The 17,629-nt window shown below is 41.7% G+C and overlaps 1 protein-coding gene and 1 non-coding gene across 2 annotated transcripts in view; one reads left to right on the top strand and one right to left on the bottom strand.

Annotated features, from left to right (window-relative positions):
- Positions 1-416: 416 nt before the first annotated feature.
- Positions 417-17,629, bottom strand: part of LOC145411804 (regulator of G-protein signaling 7-like) — a 344,883-nt gene continuing 327,670 nt past the window's right edge. The window contains exon 13 of the mRNA XM_080281748.1: positions 417-833. Coding sequence (XP_080137874.1) covers positions 774-833 — 60 coding nt within the window. The 3' untranslated portion in view covers positions 417-773. The remainder of the gene's footprint in view (positions 834-17,629) is intronic.
- LOC145411994 (5S ribosomal RNA) lies at positions 16,598-16,716 on the top strand. Its single transcript, XR_013899506.1, has one exon. It is a non-coding gene; the product is annotated as a 5S ribosomal RNA (ribosomal RNA).

The raw sequence follows: 17,629 nt of genomic DNA, 5'->3' as shown, positions 1-17,629 counted from the left end.
TAGTTCAGCATCATTATACACAATCATAAAGTGGTGATACTTTTATGAGGAATATCTAAATGTGATTAACATCAATAACTGTTTTTTAAAAGAACAATTATTGATCATATAAGATTATAAAAACTTTTATAATCTGTTTACATAACTGCTATATGCAATATGTACAGTAATATAATAATTCTTGCTACCTGTAATTGATTTTTTTTCTTATTAGTGTGAATCTGTAACAATGAAATTCTTACCAGACAGAATCTGCTTCCTTTACCTTATTCCTTTGCATATGACAATAAAACCTTTCTATGATGTCACTGCCTACGCGTTGAGCCTGACTGTCCCTTCCACTTGACATGACAAACCAAGCACAACACTTTCCTCAACACCAACTGCTTATGCTACACTTCCCTTTCACCACAACAGTCACATCACCAAGTATGTCAAGCATCATTAGTGCTTTGGTTTCATTTTTCTTAAAATTTCTTACAATATTACACATAAAGGATCTCTGAAATAATGTGCAAAACAAACACATTCTCTGTAGATACTTGTCATTATAGTAGATTGGTAATCTCTAATTTAAATGGTAAAGATGATCCATCATTGCTGATTGCTGGGATAAAATGACTTGTTTGACTGAACCCTCTGCAGATACAAACAGACAAAAGCAACCTGCTTTCTCTTAAGCCTCTTAAGGTGACTCTTGGAGAAATCTTCACCAAACTCTGGCACTGAAGACACGTATCTCTACCTTCTTGCTCACCCACTGAATGATGCGGCTAACTGTTGGTTCCAATGTTGAGTGTAGACAATTTGGGTATCATAAATGACTTCCCAGTCTGAAAATCCAAAGGACTCATTAGGAATTCAAAGCAATGTGATAAATTAGTCTACAAGCAGTTGATGCTCACTCAAAACTACAGATCTGTGACAGTCAAAAACAAGTGATGTACATACAGTAATACTGAACTGCAAAGATCATGTGAAATATAATAATGTAAGTTTTATCTTCTCAAACTATATAACATACACAAGCTTAGACACTTTGTTGGTTTAAAAAAAAAAATCAATATATTTATCCTCAAACTTCTATTCTATGCCATGTTTTGTCTGTAAAGTAAGAAATAGTAAAGAAATACATCTGATAATGAATCAGAGACTAGAACTGGTAACAATCAGCAACACTGAAACATGCATGGACCTGGCTATGTAAAACTACAAAAAAATTATTTTGGTGTCCCCTTAGTGTTAAATCATTATAAAATAGAATGAATATCTCAGTACTGTACATCTTTTCATACAGCTGAAACATGTGTTTCCATGGTGTGAATATGGTACACTCTCCACTTAAAGTCTGGGATGTGTGGACACATAATCCTACTTCAAATGAAACAACTATAAGTGAAAATCACAAAAAACTCTCATTTTAAATTCTGAAACAACTTTATGGTGAATCTTCTTATTCAGTTTAGGAGCGATTCCCCCCCCCCCCCCCCAAAAAAAAGTAGTTAGATATATATACAAACTTGTAGACAACCACATTACTACTCCAGCTCTCTCTCCCTTAGCTTCTAAAATGAAAAGGTTTGGTGGCAGCAAGAATGAACAAACTATATTCTTTGGTTGATGCAGTTAGAGCGTGAATAACAAGCGTTCTTAGGATGAAGTAGTTAATGTGTGAATGAAAAGTGTTCTTAGGATGAAGATGTTAAAGCCTCAATGAAAAATGTTCATTCATCAGAAACTTAACAATGACACACCAATAAAAGAGGCCTAACTGTATTGCATAATGCTGATAAAATATACCAGCCTTTTCTTTGGCACGGTGTATCTCTTCTTTAGCATACCTGTGGGAGATGAATCTCCATAAAGTGTAGCAGTCGGCTAATTCTCATACTTAGCAGCCCAGTTGGAATGTAGTGACCTTATCACTACTACTCATGCTGAGCCACCCCATGGTCTCAGGCAATATGATCTGCTCAGCAGATAAAAAATAAGCCATCAATGGCCTTAGGTGCTATCTAGAGTGAAGCTTCATGGTACCACCTGAAGACTGTCAGTCCCAAGCAATGCTAAGTGCTACCAGACCCACAGATCATCAGGTGTTTATTTTCATACTTCTCGGCTACGACTACTATCCATAGATATTGCCTATACACAGCTCATTATCTTGCGAATTATGCCTCTGCAATTTTACCAGCACCTACTCATGCAGAAGGACCCTACTCTGACCTTGGTGAGGTGCTGTCTGCCACAGAAGGCAGCTGCTTGCTTGTGGTTGATGGGTATGCTTAGCCAGACAGACTGGTGCTGACCAACAAGCTGAGTACCATTGTTACCAGGCTACCCTAAGGAAGCAGCCTTTAGTGCCTAGGTGTGCTTCCATACTGGATGTATGAAGTCTTCCAGGAATCATCCTGAGTTGCTCTCCTTGCTGTTTTTCCCATTTTAGGTATCTTTCACTGGGTGCTCTCCCTCTTGCAGCATGGTCCCTTGTCTCCGCCTCCTATTCCTTTTTTCCCCCCCTTTTGGTTCCTCCCTTCCTGTTTCCCTAGTTCTTCAGGCCTCATTTTTATTTTCCTGGACGTGCTTTCCCAGTACAGTACCAAATGTATTTGCTACCCCCCCCCCCTCCCAGTCTAGTGTCTTGCCTGGCTGACATCATTTGTGTGTGCTGGGTAGTGTCAGAGTGGGCCCTCCTTGGTAATGGGTAGCCCTTAACTCACAACCTTCACCTGCCAGGAACCATGCTATTCACCTCTGACCTGCAGTGCTGGTTCGCTGCTTCAATTCTACCATGTCCAAGCATTATGGGGGTGGTCAGACTTGTTGCACCATAACACTGTGCCATGAGACTGGTACCCTCTGATACTACTAGGGTCTGTATGCCTGTCCTCCTCCCCACTGTTAGAGGACAGTCATATGACCAACTCATATGCATGGCATTGTTCCATCCTGAACCGTCTTGAGCTGGAAGGAGGCTCTCCTTCCTCCTTTTCACGCAAGCAGAGCAAACTCATTTCTGAGCCTAACTGCAAGGTGGACAACATCACCCTGTTTTTGCCTTGCTTGGCTGCCACCTCCTGGGGATAGTCTGTTGGACTTCCCTTTTTCCTTTTGGCTCTGAGCAGCTCATGGATGTCCTGGGGTGGATACTGATGCAGCCACATCAGCTCAGACCTGTGACAGGCTAAAATTCTGTATCATCCTGCCTAGATCACTAGATTAGCAGTCTTTCCCTCGCATTCGGTTTGGTCTTGACTCCGCGCTATCTCCTGATCATGAGCCTGTACTTGTACCAGACCTTACCATTCCTTCTTGCAGGCTGATATCCTGGCAATGTCTAAGTGTGTCGATGTCTTATCTATTCCAGTCCAACCCCAGCCTAGTGGGATAACCCCATTTCACTTCCTACACTGTCTGGCCAAACTTGAGATAAACTTCCCCATTTTGAGGACTGACATCCTGTCCTTGAACTGTAAATGGCTGTCTTGTTCTAATGTGGGCATAACACAACCTCTCTCTTAATAGCTGACATTCTGAAACTCTATCTATATACATGAATTTAGTCTGGTACAGGGACACACTACAAGTATGTGATATTGTACCATAATATATTCAAATTATTATACATCAGGCATATATAATACCTTCATCTCATGGAGGAGATTCTAAGTATTATATTTTCTCATTCTCAGTTCCATGGAATCCTTAACTGAATCAGTCAGCTATGCAAGGTGTGATACAGTCCATGGGAGTACCCATACTGCATCTCTTACTTGGTATATGATAACCACAGGTTTTTTGACCCAGAAAGTTGTTTGTTATTGCTGAGTTACCCCTGTCTGTCTGACTGAGCAGACCCATCAACTGCAGGCAAGCAACATGGCCATCCAGAAGGGTGTAAGAACCGTGAATGACTTCTGGCTCCTGCAACAGATACCAACAGATGCCTAGACAACAAAGAATCCCAAGAAACCATCAGCTTCTAATGTTCACATGTAAATGCTACATTTGTCTAAATTTTTATTAGAATATTGTAATAATGTATTTGGCATATGCTGGATAGAGGATAGCCTTTGCATTTTTCTAAACCAAAGGGATCCTATTTCCAGATTCTGACACTTTCATGGTCATCCCTCTTCATAGGCCAACTCTGCATCCTGCAAAAATTTGTGCAGAACAGGCATGGTGGGCTACGATGGAGGAATCCAACACTAGCACCTCAACTTGGACTTATCAGGGTATGGACAAACTCAGGATCTATAACAGAACATCCTGCAGTCAGGTCTACACTGATCTGATCTACGCCAGAGACTAACTATTCTGCCCTACCTACCCAGCAATAACACTTGCCCCAAACTATGAGTGCAGTTTTGTAGAGCAGACCCTTGTTTTCCACAGTTAATGTATCCATGAAAACTGCTGCAAAAATTGTTCCATAAGAACTGTTGTTGTTTGCCTATATGTGGGGGGAGGATATTCCAATACTGTCCCAAATCACTATTTTGGCCCACTTGAAAAATGTACCCCAACCACTATCTTCATATCCAATGAGCTGGATGGCTTGGAGGATCTTGTATTTACTTTTCCTTACAGTTCTGATAGTGGTCTCATGCATGTGCATAGCATTAGCTATGTCTACCACTCCCTCATTATCCTCAAGCCTCCATAAAATTTTATGCATCTTATCCAGACTCAAGGGCACTCTTTTAGCTTTAACACCAAATACAGAGGGTTCTTGGTCTTTGATGGCTATGATGTCACTGATTTTAGGCTGCCTCAAAATTGTGGCACGCTGATTACAAGGGCTCAAGGAGACAAGAACACTGACCAGGCAGCAGGGATGAAAAATGCAAAGAACATTGAGTGTTTGTGTCAAAACCATGACATCAGTGCCACATCACATCGTAGGTATTTTGAGTATCAGTAGGAACAAACTGAATGTCAGTCATCTCTTTTGCTGCACGAAACATGCTGGTTGCATGCACTTTGGACTGAGGTTGAGGCAGAAGGTGTCATGTAAAATGTGTTTTGAACAATTGGAGTGCACAAAAGTCAAGGGTCTGCAGTACTAATAAACAGTCTAGTCTTGTATCAGTCAGTAAACCAAGGTCGTCCAATTCTGTTATTCCCTTTGTTAATCTAAATGCTACTAACTGTTTATTCAGAAGTCCACCTCCAATGTGAGTTAACTCCAGAGTGCCCAACAGCAACAAGACTTTATGCTAAAATATCCTGCAGAATATGACAATTCAACTAGTTAGTCGGAGAAAAATCACTTGACCAACCCAAAACCTCCCCCACACAGGGCTCATCGGTACCATCTTTCCCTGTCAGATATCCAGAAGGGAGGACAAGACAACAAATGGAGGGAGTCTCCTCCTCAGGACTGACAGCAGCCATCTGAGGTAAGTGACCTTTCCCTGCCTGGAAGATCCCACTCAGAAACCAAGCCCGAGCTTACCTCTCAAGAACACCCATACTCCAACCCAGTACGAGGTTCCTCTTTGTGCCCAGACTCTTCAATCCCTGAAACAACCATGGGTCACAGCCCTCCTTTTAACCCTCCAGTCATGCTTCATTCTGAGTGAGTCACTTTATGAGATTCTCTGTCATGTCTTGACTCAGACTCACTCTCATCTTGCCTGGAATTTGATATCTTCTTCTGTCCCTGTCATGCTGTCCCCTTCACAGGTGCCATGGACCCAGGAAGTTGGATGAGGAGGTGTAGAAGCTCTGAGGTTCTGTGCTGTCGAAGGGGAGGTTACTGTTGTTGTTGATCAACCCTTGTCTGTCTAGCAGAATGGACCTGTCAACCATAGGCAAGCAACTGCCCCTTCAGGGTTATCACATGCAGTGAACTGATATTTCCTCCAGCCTAACACTGCCTCACCACAGTGCAGTGCCGAGAATAATGTGGAGGTTTGATTCCTGGATGCATGTCACATATGCATCTTTCCACCCAGTTGACATGGGGGACCACATCAGGCTCCACTTCACCCCATAATCTGGTTATATGCATTGCCGGCCTTAGGAGCTGTGGGTCCCAATTGGAAACATTTTTGGTGGGGCCCCCAGGTTCAGAGCCAAATTATAATCACTGCTGTTCTCTGTAAAACCTGCAATGTGGTTTTAGGTGAATGTTACAATGTGTTGTTATATGTACTTGACAAGACTAGAGCAGATTAGCCTACTCTAGCTCCCTGGCATGGGCCAAGCACGAGGCCCAATTGGGAGCAACTGGTCCAATTGGTTTAAAGCCAGCCCTGGTTATATGATTACCACCCAGTGTTGTAAATGGTTTCCTAGGTTACTGAACACCATTATGATTGTCATTCAGTATAAAGCCACCTAAAAGAAGGGTAATAAAAATGTTCAGAAGGAAGGGGAGAAGTAAAAAGAGAGGAGACCAGACACAGAGATAGAATGAGAATAGGGAAGGAAGAAGTAGGCAGCACTACATCAAGTAAGTGGATGATGGTCCCACTCACCTACGACCTCGAAGGGGAGGTAGACCGAGGAAGACGAGTAATGAGGTGGTGTATGCTGCCCTTAGATCTGGAGGTATTACTAGATAGCTAGTTGGAGCAGGTCAGAGTGAGATAAAGAAGTGCAATCAGGCAATCCTGTGTAAGCCATTTTACATGGAAAACAGACATCATCGTATCGTCATCATCATCATCATCATCATCTAATCCTGTGTTCCCCCATGAGAAGCGTAGAAGCCCAGGGCTAGGCAAGTTTGTCCTGACCAGCCTCACTCATCCCTGAGTGGCAATACATGAGCAATAAACCCCAACCACCCCTTGGATATAAACCTGCACAGGCTCAATCTGACTGGAGCGCCTCAATTGCCCACTATACCACCAGGCGCCTAATTTGGTTATATGGTTACCACCCAGCATTGTAAATGGTTACCTGGTGTACAGGAAACCATTTGGCTTGTCACTCAGTGTAGAGCCTTCGGCAGAAGGAAGAGGTGATGACATGGTCTGAGCCTGGTGGAACCCCTAACTGCAAAGCTTCAAATCTGGGACACTGTGACAAATGACATGTAAGCTCAACCCACAATCAGACATATATATATATATAAAACAGCGACACAAGAAAGGCAAAAAGCAACAACAGTGAGGGTTTCCTATATCGCCACTGACAAATGAAGATGCAGAAGAGTTGAAGGCCAGCCCCAGCTCCAGCCCCAAATCCACAACCTCATATATCAACACCAAGCCACCAGTCATTGTTTATCAGGGTGAGTGCCACAAATGGTGCTTTATGACTTTTTTTTAATGTCACTGTTTATGTCTGTTTTACCCCTGAATAGAAGGGGATGTCTTTAGAAAGCATATCACTAAGAATATTTGGCCACACAAGGGCCCTAGGAAGGATGTGGGTATCAAGCTTTAGAAGGGGCTAACATATTAGTCTTTATAAAATGGGTGTCATTATAAGAGTTGTGTGGTTTCAAGTTACAGTGTACTCAAAGTTAACACATTAACTACATAATTCATTGGACAACTACCTGTTGTACCTCACCAGGTGTTGATCCAAATGCAAGTGAATTATGTGCCCCAGTCGGTAACTGTCTGTAATTTTATGTACTAAGACTGACATGCCCGCAGTAATTAAGTATGCCTGTACAATATACTCCTGCAATATGTATGTTTTGGGTGGTAGGTGGTGGTGGTGGTCATCATCCACTCATTCACTTGATGTAGTGCTGCCTACTTCTTTATCTTTATCATTTTTTTTCTGTGTCTGCCCTCCTCTCTTCCTATTTCTCCCATCTTATCTGCCACTTTATATTACTATTCTTTTCTTTTCAGATGGCTACACTGAGTGACAAGCCTAATGGTTTCCTGTAAACCATGTGTGTTCCATACATGTCAACAAGTGGGATGGTGGAGGGTTAGTGTCCCTTCCCATAAAACAAATAACTCAAAAGCATACGGCCACCTTTTATGGGATTATGGCATCTGGCTGTTGGTAGACTGGTTGGCTGGATATACTTTTTGTAGCTTTACAGACATTTCAAGTAAATAAAATGAAAGTAACCATCCTTTACCTCAAATGGTAAATCCCTCCCATTACTGTATACATTGGCCATGTCACTGCTTTGTCCAAAGATTAAGTGAAACACGTGCAACATTATGAGAGCACCACCACAGTTACACATTTGTGGTTGGTAGCCTGGCTTCCTCAAGCTTCATATCTGCAGGTGATGGGATGATGGTATAAATGAACCCAGGAAATTCCAAGGCCTTAACAATGAGCCATGAAAATTGCTGTGTTCGAGGAATGAAATGTGGGCTACAGTACATTCTGTCAGGAGATGATCACCTGGCCCTTACATCTTACCACAAAAGGTCAAGCAGATCTAGTATGTACACTCACACCAAAAAGTATCGGTGCACACTTGACGCAAAGCAATTTGAGACACCAGATGATGGCTGCTGGAAACTGGACAACGATTTTTTCCCCATGCTAATAAACTTGCTCTCTCAAGATGCTGTATATGGTTTGTTTGTGACATTTTTCTAGTCCATATTGTTATTAAATGTACAGGAAAGTGGTTACAAATAAATCTAACCGAGAATTCATAAGCTATAATGATCATTTCGGATATCATCGTGCCCTACCGGCACGATAGTTTTTGGGGTGACTGTACCTTGGTATGAAGAGGGCAAGCAACATGCATCCAACTAGTAGGAACAGAATCCCGAACAGACAGTGCAAACATTTGGTGTAGCAGAACTGTAGGAAGATGGATTAGGCGATTCTGGGAGGAAGGGACAACGGAGAACGGTCATCATTCAGGTCATCTTCATGGCACCACACCAATACAGGACCAGGAAATAATCATAACGATGGTAAGCAGCACTTGCAAGCAGTGCTTATGCTATACAAGAAATTGCATCTAGAGCAAAGCACACGAATACTTAAGCATAAACTCTGGTCTTCTGTGTTATGTCCTCGAACTCCAACCTGTGGGATTAATTTTGCCACTCATTACAAAACATTCAGTTATCATTACACAGTAATTCTGTCCTCACCTGTAGAATAGCCTGGACAATCTTTATAATAACACTGACAGAAAAGGACAATCACAGCTCATAACTTTCAACTTGAGCTAAGTGTAGAAGCCAAATGAAAAAAGAAGAACTGATTTCAGGCCAGTTCTTTAGCTAACTGAATTGCACTGTTGCTGACATGACAGCAAAAAAAGAGGGCTGATGAGAAACTGTTCATATATACCCAGTAAATGCAGCAGTTGGAAAAAATAATATACAGTAATCCCTCAATTATCCGACATAACAGAGCCATCGGTACATCCAGATATGGATGAAATCCAGATACGGAGCAATACCCTACCTACCTAAACCCTACCTATATGTACAGTACCTCTCCTAATTATGGCAGTGTTCTTTGGTCTTTCAGTTATTTAGACATCAAAACACCCATGGGAATATCCAATATAATGCTGGACACTAGGAAAACAATGAATAAACAACAAAAATCCACAAATACCCTACCTGTATGTACAGCACCCCTCCTAACTGTGGCAGTGTCAGGGCTGTTCGGCCAGACTGCCTAGGGAACAACTACTACTACTAATGTGGCAGTGTTCTTTGGTCTTACAGTTATTTAGACATCAAAACACACATCGGAATATCCAATATAATACTACACACTACAAAAAAATGCATAAACAACAAAAATCCACAAATAAATAAACAAAGAAGATAAAGGTTGTAAAAAGAATTTTAATAAAGCAGTGTACTGTACAGTACTTACCATCCAGTGAACCGTGGAAAGGAATAGCAATCAGCTACCCACCAGATGGTGTACTTCAATCCTGTGTGGTCTACTGGCTAATGTAATCACTAGTAGTGGCTGTATCAACATCAAAATATCGATACTGTACTTCCAATACTGTTTACCTGCAAGTATCGATACTGACAGCTAGGTATCGATTACTGTACCATGAGCAACTAAAACAGGCTTTCCAATTAACTCAAAAAATATTTTCAAAAATACTATTTCGTTGGGATGTGATGATTCTAAGATTTATTAGCACACTGAATGGCAGTTTTGGTGCCAACATTCCCCTAAAATAGTGGCCATATAATTATTTTTACCAGGACCGACCCCACTGTGAGTAATTTAGTTAAACTTTTAGGTAGTTCACTGGACTGAAAAGGTATTAATTAAGAAACTACCTAGCTATTGGTATTGGTAAACAATACAACTGATACTGGCCTACAAAGTAATCGGTATTGTATCTAAATTTAATGACTGGTATCGCCTATCACTAATATTCACTTGACAAATGTTGGAAAACTCCTTCTCCAACCAATGAAGCTGAACAGTGTGTGGGGAAGTGCGGTACCCACCACTGAACACAGCGTTGCCAAGTCTCTATTGGCCAGCCAGGTGACTCTGACCATTTGGTAGGGATGTGGATGACCATTGTTGCTCAGCTCAAGAAGCCGGCCAGACAATTCTGATCATTCAGTGAGGAGGCAGACGGCCATTTTTGCTCAGCTGGTGGGTTAGATTCTTTTACCTGTGTGCGGCTCAGCTCGAGATGCTGGCCTGGCGACTCTGATTATTCGGCAGGGAGGCAGGCAGCCATTTTTGCTCATCTGGTGGGTTAGGTTCTTTTACCAGTGCACGGCTCAACTTGAGAGGCCGGCCAGGCGACTTTGCTCAGTCGATGGGGAAGCTGACGGCCATTTTAGCTCAGATTGTGGGTTAGGGTCTGTATTACCCGCACGCGGCCAGGAACAGCTAAGTGATTAGGGTGACTTTGACCATTCGGTGAGGGGGCGGATGGCCATTTTCGCTCAGCTTGCAGGGTAGGGTCTGTATTATTTGCACTCGGCCGAGAGCATCCGAAAGATCCGGGCAGCCAGGGGACTTTGACCATTCGGTGAGGAGGTGGACAGCCATTTTTTCCTCAGCTGGTGAGTTGCTGTCTATTACCCTTGTGTGGCCAGAGAGGCCGGCCAGCTGCCCAACCGATTCTTAACATTTGAAGGCTGCCCAACTAGCGATGTTGGAAATTTAATGTTTGGATATGGGCAAAATCCGGATAAGGACATTACAGAGCCAAGGCTTAACGTTCAGATACGGTGCATGTCTGGATACAGAACGTCCGGATAACTGAGTGATTACTGTACTGTATAGATATGTTTCGCTTAGTTACCAAAACTCTGCTCATATTCACAGTTCATCACCTGGAGAAAATGGCATCTCATGTCTGTGCTACCAACTGTACATATGGCACAAAGCACAGCACACCAGAACTTGAGCCTTTCAGCAGATGTTTTCACCAAATTTCATGACATGACGTTTGTCTTTGATTGTACATTCTACACTCTCTCAGAGGCAACACAGCTACTAGACACTGGAAACCTTCATAAGTCCACCTGAACTTCCTCCTTCTGGTATTAGTTGCAGTTACCAGGGCTTTACATTCTGATGGGACCTGTATTTGGGTTTTAGAATAAAACCCCCTACTTGACAGCCCAAGGAATGCAGTGCCCTTAAACTGCTCTCTAGGACACCTTTTTCTTCCCTCCCACATTCATGCTTCCTTATTCATATCAGAAGACCTAAAATCATTTGGATGAAACAAACACCTGACAATCAGCAGGTGTGATAATGCTAAATACAGTAATGACCATGGGTGACAGCCGTCAGGTGGAACCTGGAGGAGTTTCATGATAGACAGCACTTACAGACAAAGATGCTGTATTTCACCAATGATGTTTCCCAAATATGCACATCATCACCTGTGATCATGGGAAGCTTGGCATGAGTAATGGCTATCAAGGTGCCACCTTCCTAAGGCTTGTATATAAAAGTTTTAAACCTGTGCAGGTTTATATCCAAGGGATGGTTGGGGTTTGCCGCTCACATAATGCCACTCAGGGATGCGTGAGGCTGGTCACGCTCATCTTAAATGTCAGGACTAACTTGCCTAGCCCCAACACTCGTACACTCCTCGTGGGGCAACGCTGGATTAGATGATGGTGATGATAATGATGAATTCTAAAACCCACCATGTTGTGTTTTGGGTGTTAACTTTAGGATGTGTACAGGGAATATGCTAATTTAAGTGAGACATGCTCATTAAAAAAAAAAAAATCACAATAAATCAAATGTTAATTCAATGGCAACATACTCAACTTTAAAAAGGGACTGATTGTGATGTTACACAGAATGCCCTCATTTTATGCTCAGGATGCATTTTAAAAAATTCCGCCACATAACAATTTATTGTGTATCAAGTCAATTATATCATGGGTTGCAGAGATACGTTTTTGGCTGAGGGTCACCTGCCCCAACACAGTCTTAAAAGATGTTTCTAACTCTCCTATAGGGGTTGTTCTTTCACTTCACTGCTCTTTACTTGCTGCTTACCACCAGATATAAGTCTTAAAGGCAAGTCTCTGACTCACCTAAACTGGAAGTTATTTCACTTCACTGCACTTCATTTGCTGCATGAACTCTAACACCAGACCACTGTTCCATCACTGACACTAACACATCCAACTGTGATAAATGGGAAGGCCACCTCTGAACATATGGCTGTAAACTTGCATGAAGGCAATCGTATAACTGAAAACAGTGAACGTACATTGACGAGCGAGGCTTCATATAAGATCATAATCATTATATGAGCAAAAAGTCTGTTGTATATAGAGAAAAAGTCTTAACTCTTTTGTCATCATACAAGTGATTCATCACATGCCAGTTCATCATATAACAAGGGTCTGCTGTACTACCCGCCATCAGGCAACTTGTCTCTCAAGTCCTGGCCACATGTCAATGGCCTCCCATTCTATGGGTAGTGGGTGAGTCTTAAATATTAGCTTTAGTGTACTGATGTGTTGCAGTTTCCTTTTTACTGAACTTTTTTTATTTAGCTATTTTCAGAGGCCTCCAAAGATCTTGCTTCTTTTTTCTTTCTTCTGTCACAGAAACCTTTATCTTGCATTTGTTATTTATCTCCCATCCACTTGCTTGTGTGGCAATGTTCACTCATTTTTGTGGTGTAGTTAGGGTCAATGAACTGGGAGCAAATGGATTTGGAAGATCTACTGAGGGTAAACAGGGAGCATTTAGTTAGAAAAACGAAAACTGTGTGTGGCATTGAAATTTTGTCAACCACTAAGAGAGGAACAGGAATGTTGAGGCTGAATGGGCATGGGAAGAACAATGAGAGAAGTGATTAAGGGGGAGGCAAGAAAGGAGTGTTCTAATGAAAAACAGAAAAAGGAATATACTTAGAGTATGAAATGTACAAAGAGGTGAGCATAGAGAAATATGAAATAGTTAAGTGATGAATTTGGAAGAAAAAAATGAAGAGGGACTACTCTAAAATCAGAAACTATCTTGGCCCTCTCTTCTTACTTCTCTTACCTTTCCTGTCACTTTTTTATTACTTTTCTTTCTTTTTCAGGTGACTTTACATTAAGTGACATGCCTAATGGCATCCTGTAAACCACAAAACCATTTGCAACTTTAGGTGGTAACCATATAACCAACTCACACGTGTTCCATACACGTCAACAAGTGAGTTGGTGGAGGGTTAGTACCCCTCCCCGTAAAACAACTACGGTAACTCAAAGGCAAATGGCCATCCCTTACGGGATTATGGCATCTAGCTATAGACAGACTGATAGATACTGGAAAGAAAACTGAGAGAATGTGGGAAAGAATATGAAAATGTAAGAGATGAGAGTAAATGAATGCAAACCGATGTAAGAGAAATGAGCTACAACTGGAATAATTATTTTGAAAAAATGGAAATTATGGCATGGCTGGATCTGGCGGTGAATGATGAAGGAGTGTAGTGCATGAGCATACGGTGAATGATGAAGGAGTGCAGTGCATGAGCATATGACAAAGACAGTTGTGGCGAATGCTGTAGAGAAACTGAAGAATGGGAAGGCAGAAAAGGCTGACGTGGTACATGCAGAGATAACACATGTAGTGGAGAGAGAAAAATTGAGCTATTTGTAAGATGTGCCTGGAGATTCTGATGAACTGAGCTGCTCTAAAGTGAAGTGGAAGAAGGCTCTCACTGCGTGTATATATAAAAGGAAAGGTGACAGAAATGAATGAAAAAATGGCCACAGGTTAAGATATAGTACTGTAGGAAAGTTATATACAAGATTAATCGTGGGAGAAGATACCATATGTATGACATCAGATACCAGAAGTTCTTGTGAATGGTGAACAGGACAGTTTTAGAAGTGGTAGAGGATATGTGGATCAAATACTTGCAGTAAGGAATACAAAGGAGAAATCATGTAAAATGGACTTGAGAATTTTTGGCATTTATCTGGAAAAAAGCATATGACAAGGTAAATAGGGTGGGACTGTGGAAGATTTTACATATAAATGGTGTGGATTATAAAATGTGGGATGCTGGAAAGTTTTTATGACAGTGTAGAAGAATGAGTAAGAGTAAATGGATGTCGATTTACAATAGTTGTAAAATATCAGGCCTGAAGTAAGACATGGCAGTGTGAAGTCTTCACAGCTGCTTCACACAGACACAGACACAGACACAGACACACATGAATTGGTTACAAGAGAGGTACTGAATAAATGCAAGTTGAGGAAATTGGAAAGATAATGAAAATGGATGGAAATTTCAACTCCGTGTGCAAAATGATACTGCAGTGCTACATTACTGTGAGCAAGATCTTTGCAGTCTAGTTTACTGCTCTGTGGTGTTTGTATGCAGCACAGCCTGAAAGTAAATATAAACTACAACACAATTCAATTGTCAAAGGACAGTTTAAAAAAGAAAAAATTCCCACAGCCATTGCCTACTAGAAGCTGAACCATGTGAGACCATGAGATCAACGGTACTGATCTTAAGCATGTCACCTTAGGTCATCACAGTCTATAGGTCCACCAAGTTTGGTGGCACTAGCTTTAATCTCTCATGGAGAATAAAGTGACATCTGGAATATTCGGGAAAGTCCCATTTTTTTTACCCCATGTGATCTCAAAGAATAATCAACTGATTGGGACCGTACTCCTCTCCACACTGCATCTGCCTTAAGGCTATATTATGGTAAAATTTCAGCTTCCTAGCTTAAGCAGTTCTTGAGATAGTGTGGCTGACTCACTTTTCTGTGTTCCGGACAATGTCCAAAGATCCAGTTGATGGAGTGCCACCATATTTGGCTAAAAGAAGAAGAGAACTGTCCTACCAAGTTTAAAGGCTCTAGGCCAAACAGCCTTTGATATAGTGCAATTTTAAAATAAGTAAGAATAATAAGTGGTTGGTGGGGGTGCTCACCACTCACTCACTCGATGTAGTGCTGTTCTCAGGTGACTGGCCTTTCCTTTCTTCCTTCTTTCCATCCCTCCTCTTCTGTCTTTCTTTCCTTCATTCTTTTCTCTACCTTCTGTCTATGGGTGACTCTACACTGAGTGACAAGCTAAATGGTTTCCTGTACACCAGGAAACCATTTACTATGCTGGGTGGTAACCATATAACCAAATTATGGTGCCTGGTGGACTGGGCAATTAAGGCGCTCCAATTGGACTGAACCAGTGCAGGTTTATATCCAACGGGTGGCTGGGATTTGATGCTCATGTAATGCCACTCAGGGATGAGTGAGGATAGTCACTCTCATCTTAAATGTCATGACCAACTTACCTTGCCCCAAGCTCCCACACTCCTCACGGGACAACACTCGATTAGATGATGAATGAATGAATGAATGAATAATAATATTAACAAGAATAATAAAACTTCCCACAGGGATGTGGGAAGTTTTAATGAACAAAGACTGATGGTCAGTATATAAGGTGACTTTTAGTGTAATGTGCCTATGAATGCACAGACATCTGAAATGGTGAAATTATTTCAAAATCTTGGTGCAGTAACAGAATAAAGAGAATTATGCAGAGATTGCAATGACTGGAGACAGTAAGAAATGCAGATCTGAGAAAGGTGTGAAATGTCAACTGATAACAGGATACAAGAATTTGTCCTTAGATGGTATGGTTATAAATGATAGAACAGATATCAGCATTGTACAGACAGAGATGAAAATGGAATAAATGAATATGTTGGAAGGTGGAAATACAGTAGGCTCGCACAGTGCATGAGAGATTGGGTGGTCCACGACCTCGCGCAGTGTGAATCCGCTCACTGAGAATACATAATCTTATGGGACAAATTACATATAGGCAGTACCCTCTAACACCTGGACATTTTTTGGCCCTTAGAGACATAATAAAGGTCAAGTTTTTCAGACATTGTACTACAGATATAGCTGCAATAACAAAAATATGGGCAGTCACTTTAACAACAGTAGACAACAGGCCTGATGGACTTAAAACAATTGGGATTCTGAGGCACGGCAATGCACTTACAGTGCCCCTGCTGTAATGCCACAAATTTAGTATTCATGTATATGTTTAGAGGTACTGTAATTTCTAAGTTAGATAGAGTGTAATCTGAATACTAGTCTATAAGGCTTCTGTTCTAAGTAGTAGTTCATGCGTTAATGATCGATATTGGGACAACTTTATTTTTATATGTATATATCTCTGTATCTATGCCAACGGCCATGCCACGTTGAGTACGCCGCTTCCCATCCGATCAGCGAAGTTAAGCAACGTTGGGTCTGGTTAGTACTTGGATGGGTGACCGCCTGGGAACACCAGATGCTGTTGGCATCCCTACGTCAAGTGGGGTTGGTGGAGGATTAGTGCCCCTCCCTGTAAAACAATTAACTCTAAGCCCTTGGCCACCCCATTTGGGATACGTGGCATCTGGCAATGGATGGATGGATGGATCTATGCATAGGTAGTGTAACTGGAAGTGTTGAGCTATGAGGGTTCCCCCCATCTGGTTGCTAACAAATAACAGATGTGGGCAACATCCTCGTGCTTGTGGTGCGTCGATGCCGGGCGCCAAGTTTAAACTTTAAACAGAATAATAATGGGTATGCAATTCTTTCCATATCACTGTTGTGAAACGCTTGCTAATGACGCTGCAAGAATCCAAATATGTGAAATTAACAGTCAGAAAACGCAAAGATAATGTAATTTGTGAGGACCAAGTAGTTCCGCTTGCCTTAGCCGTCACTAGATGACATAAGCTACCCCAAACTCAGGGCGGGATGGCAGTAAATTCAGTATTTAACTGTAGTAAGGATTGAATCCCAATTTTCCCCAATTCAATCAAAAGTCCTAACATCATGTGTACTCTACTATATAAACAGTGAAGAGAATTAAAACCCACCATATCGCAAAAACACAGTCTCATTTGATCTAGCAGTAGCATCCCTGTGTGCCCGATAAGCCACATTGGCTATCCAGACGTTGCGGATAACAGACGTTGCTTCAGGTGAGCTGTACACATTCCTCCTTTCTCCCCCCCCTTGCTTGTTTTCATTCTTGCTTGTCGTGAACAATATGAAGTAATGTTGTTAAAAGCTTAATGTAGACATTGGCTATCCAGACGTTGCGGGTAACAGACGTTGCTTCAGTTCACAGACACCGTGACTTTGGGGCTTGCACGAGGCAATCATGTGAATTTGCCCATAGACTTGACGTACACACACGCTTACACTACCCACGAATAGAT

This window comes from Coenobita brevimanus, chromosome 91 (genome assembly GCF_032717465.1).
Source record: "Coenobita brevimanus isolate Jiangsu-jjx chromosome 91, ASM3271746v2, whole genome shotgun sequence".
Lineage (NCBI taxonomy): Eukaryota > Metazoa > Arthropoda > Malacostraca > Decapoda > Coenobitidae > Coenobita > Coenobita brevimanus.
This window is presented reverse-complemented; position numbering and strand designations above follow the sequence as displayed.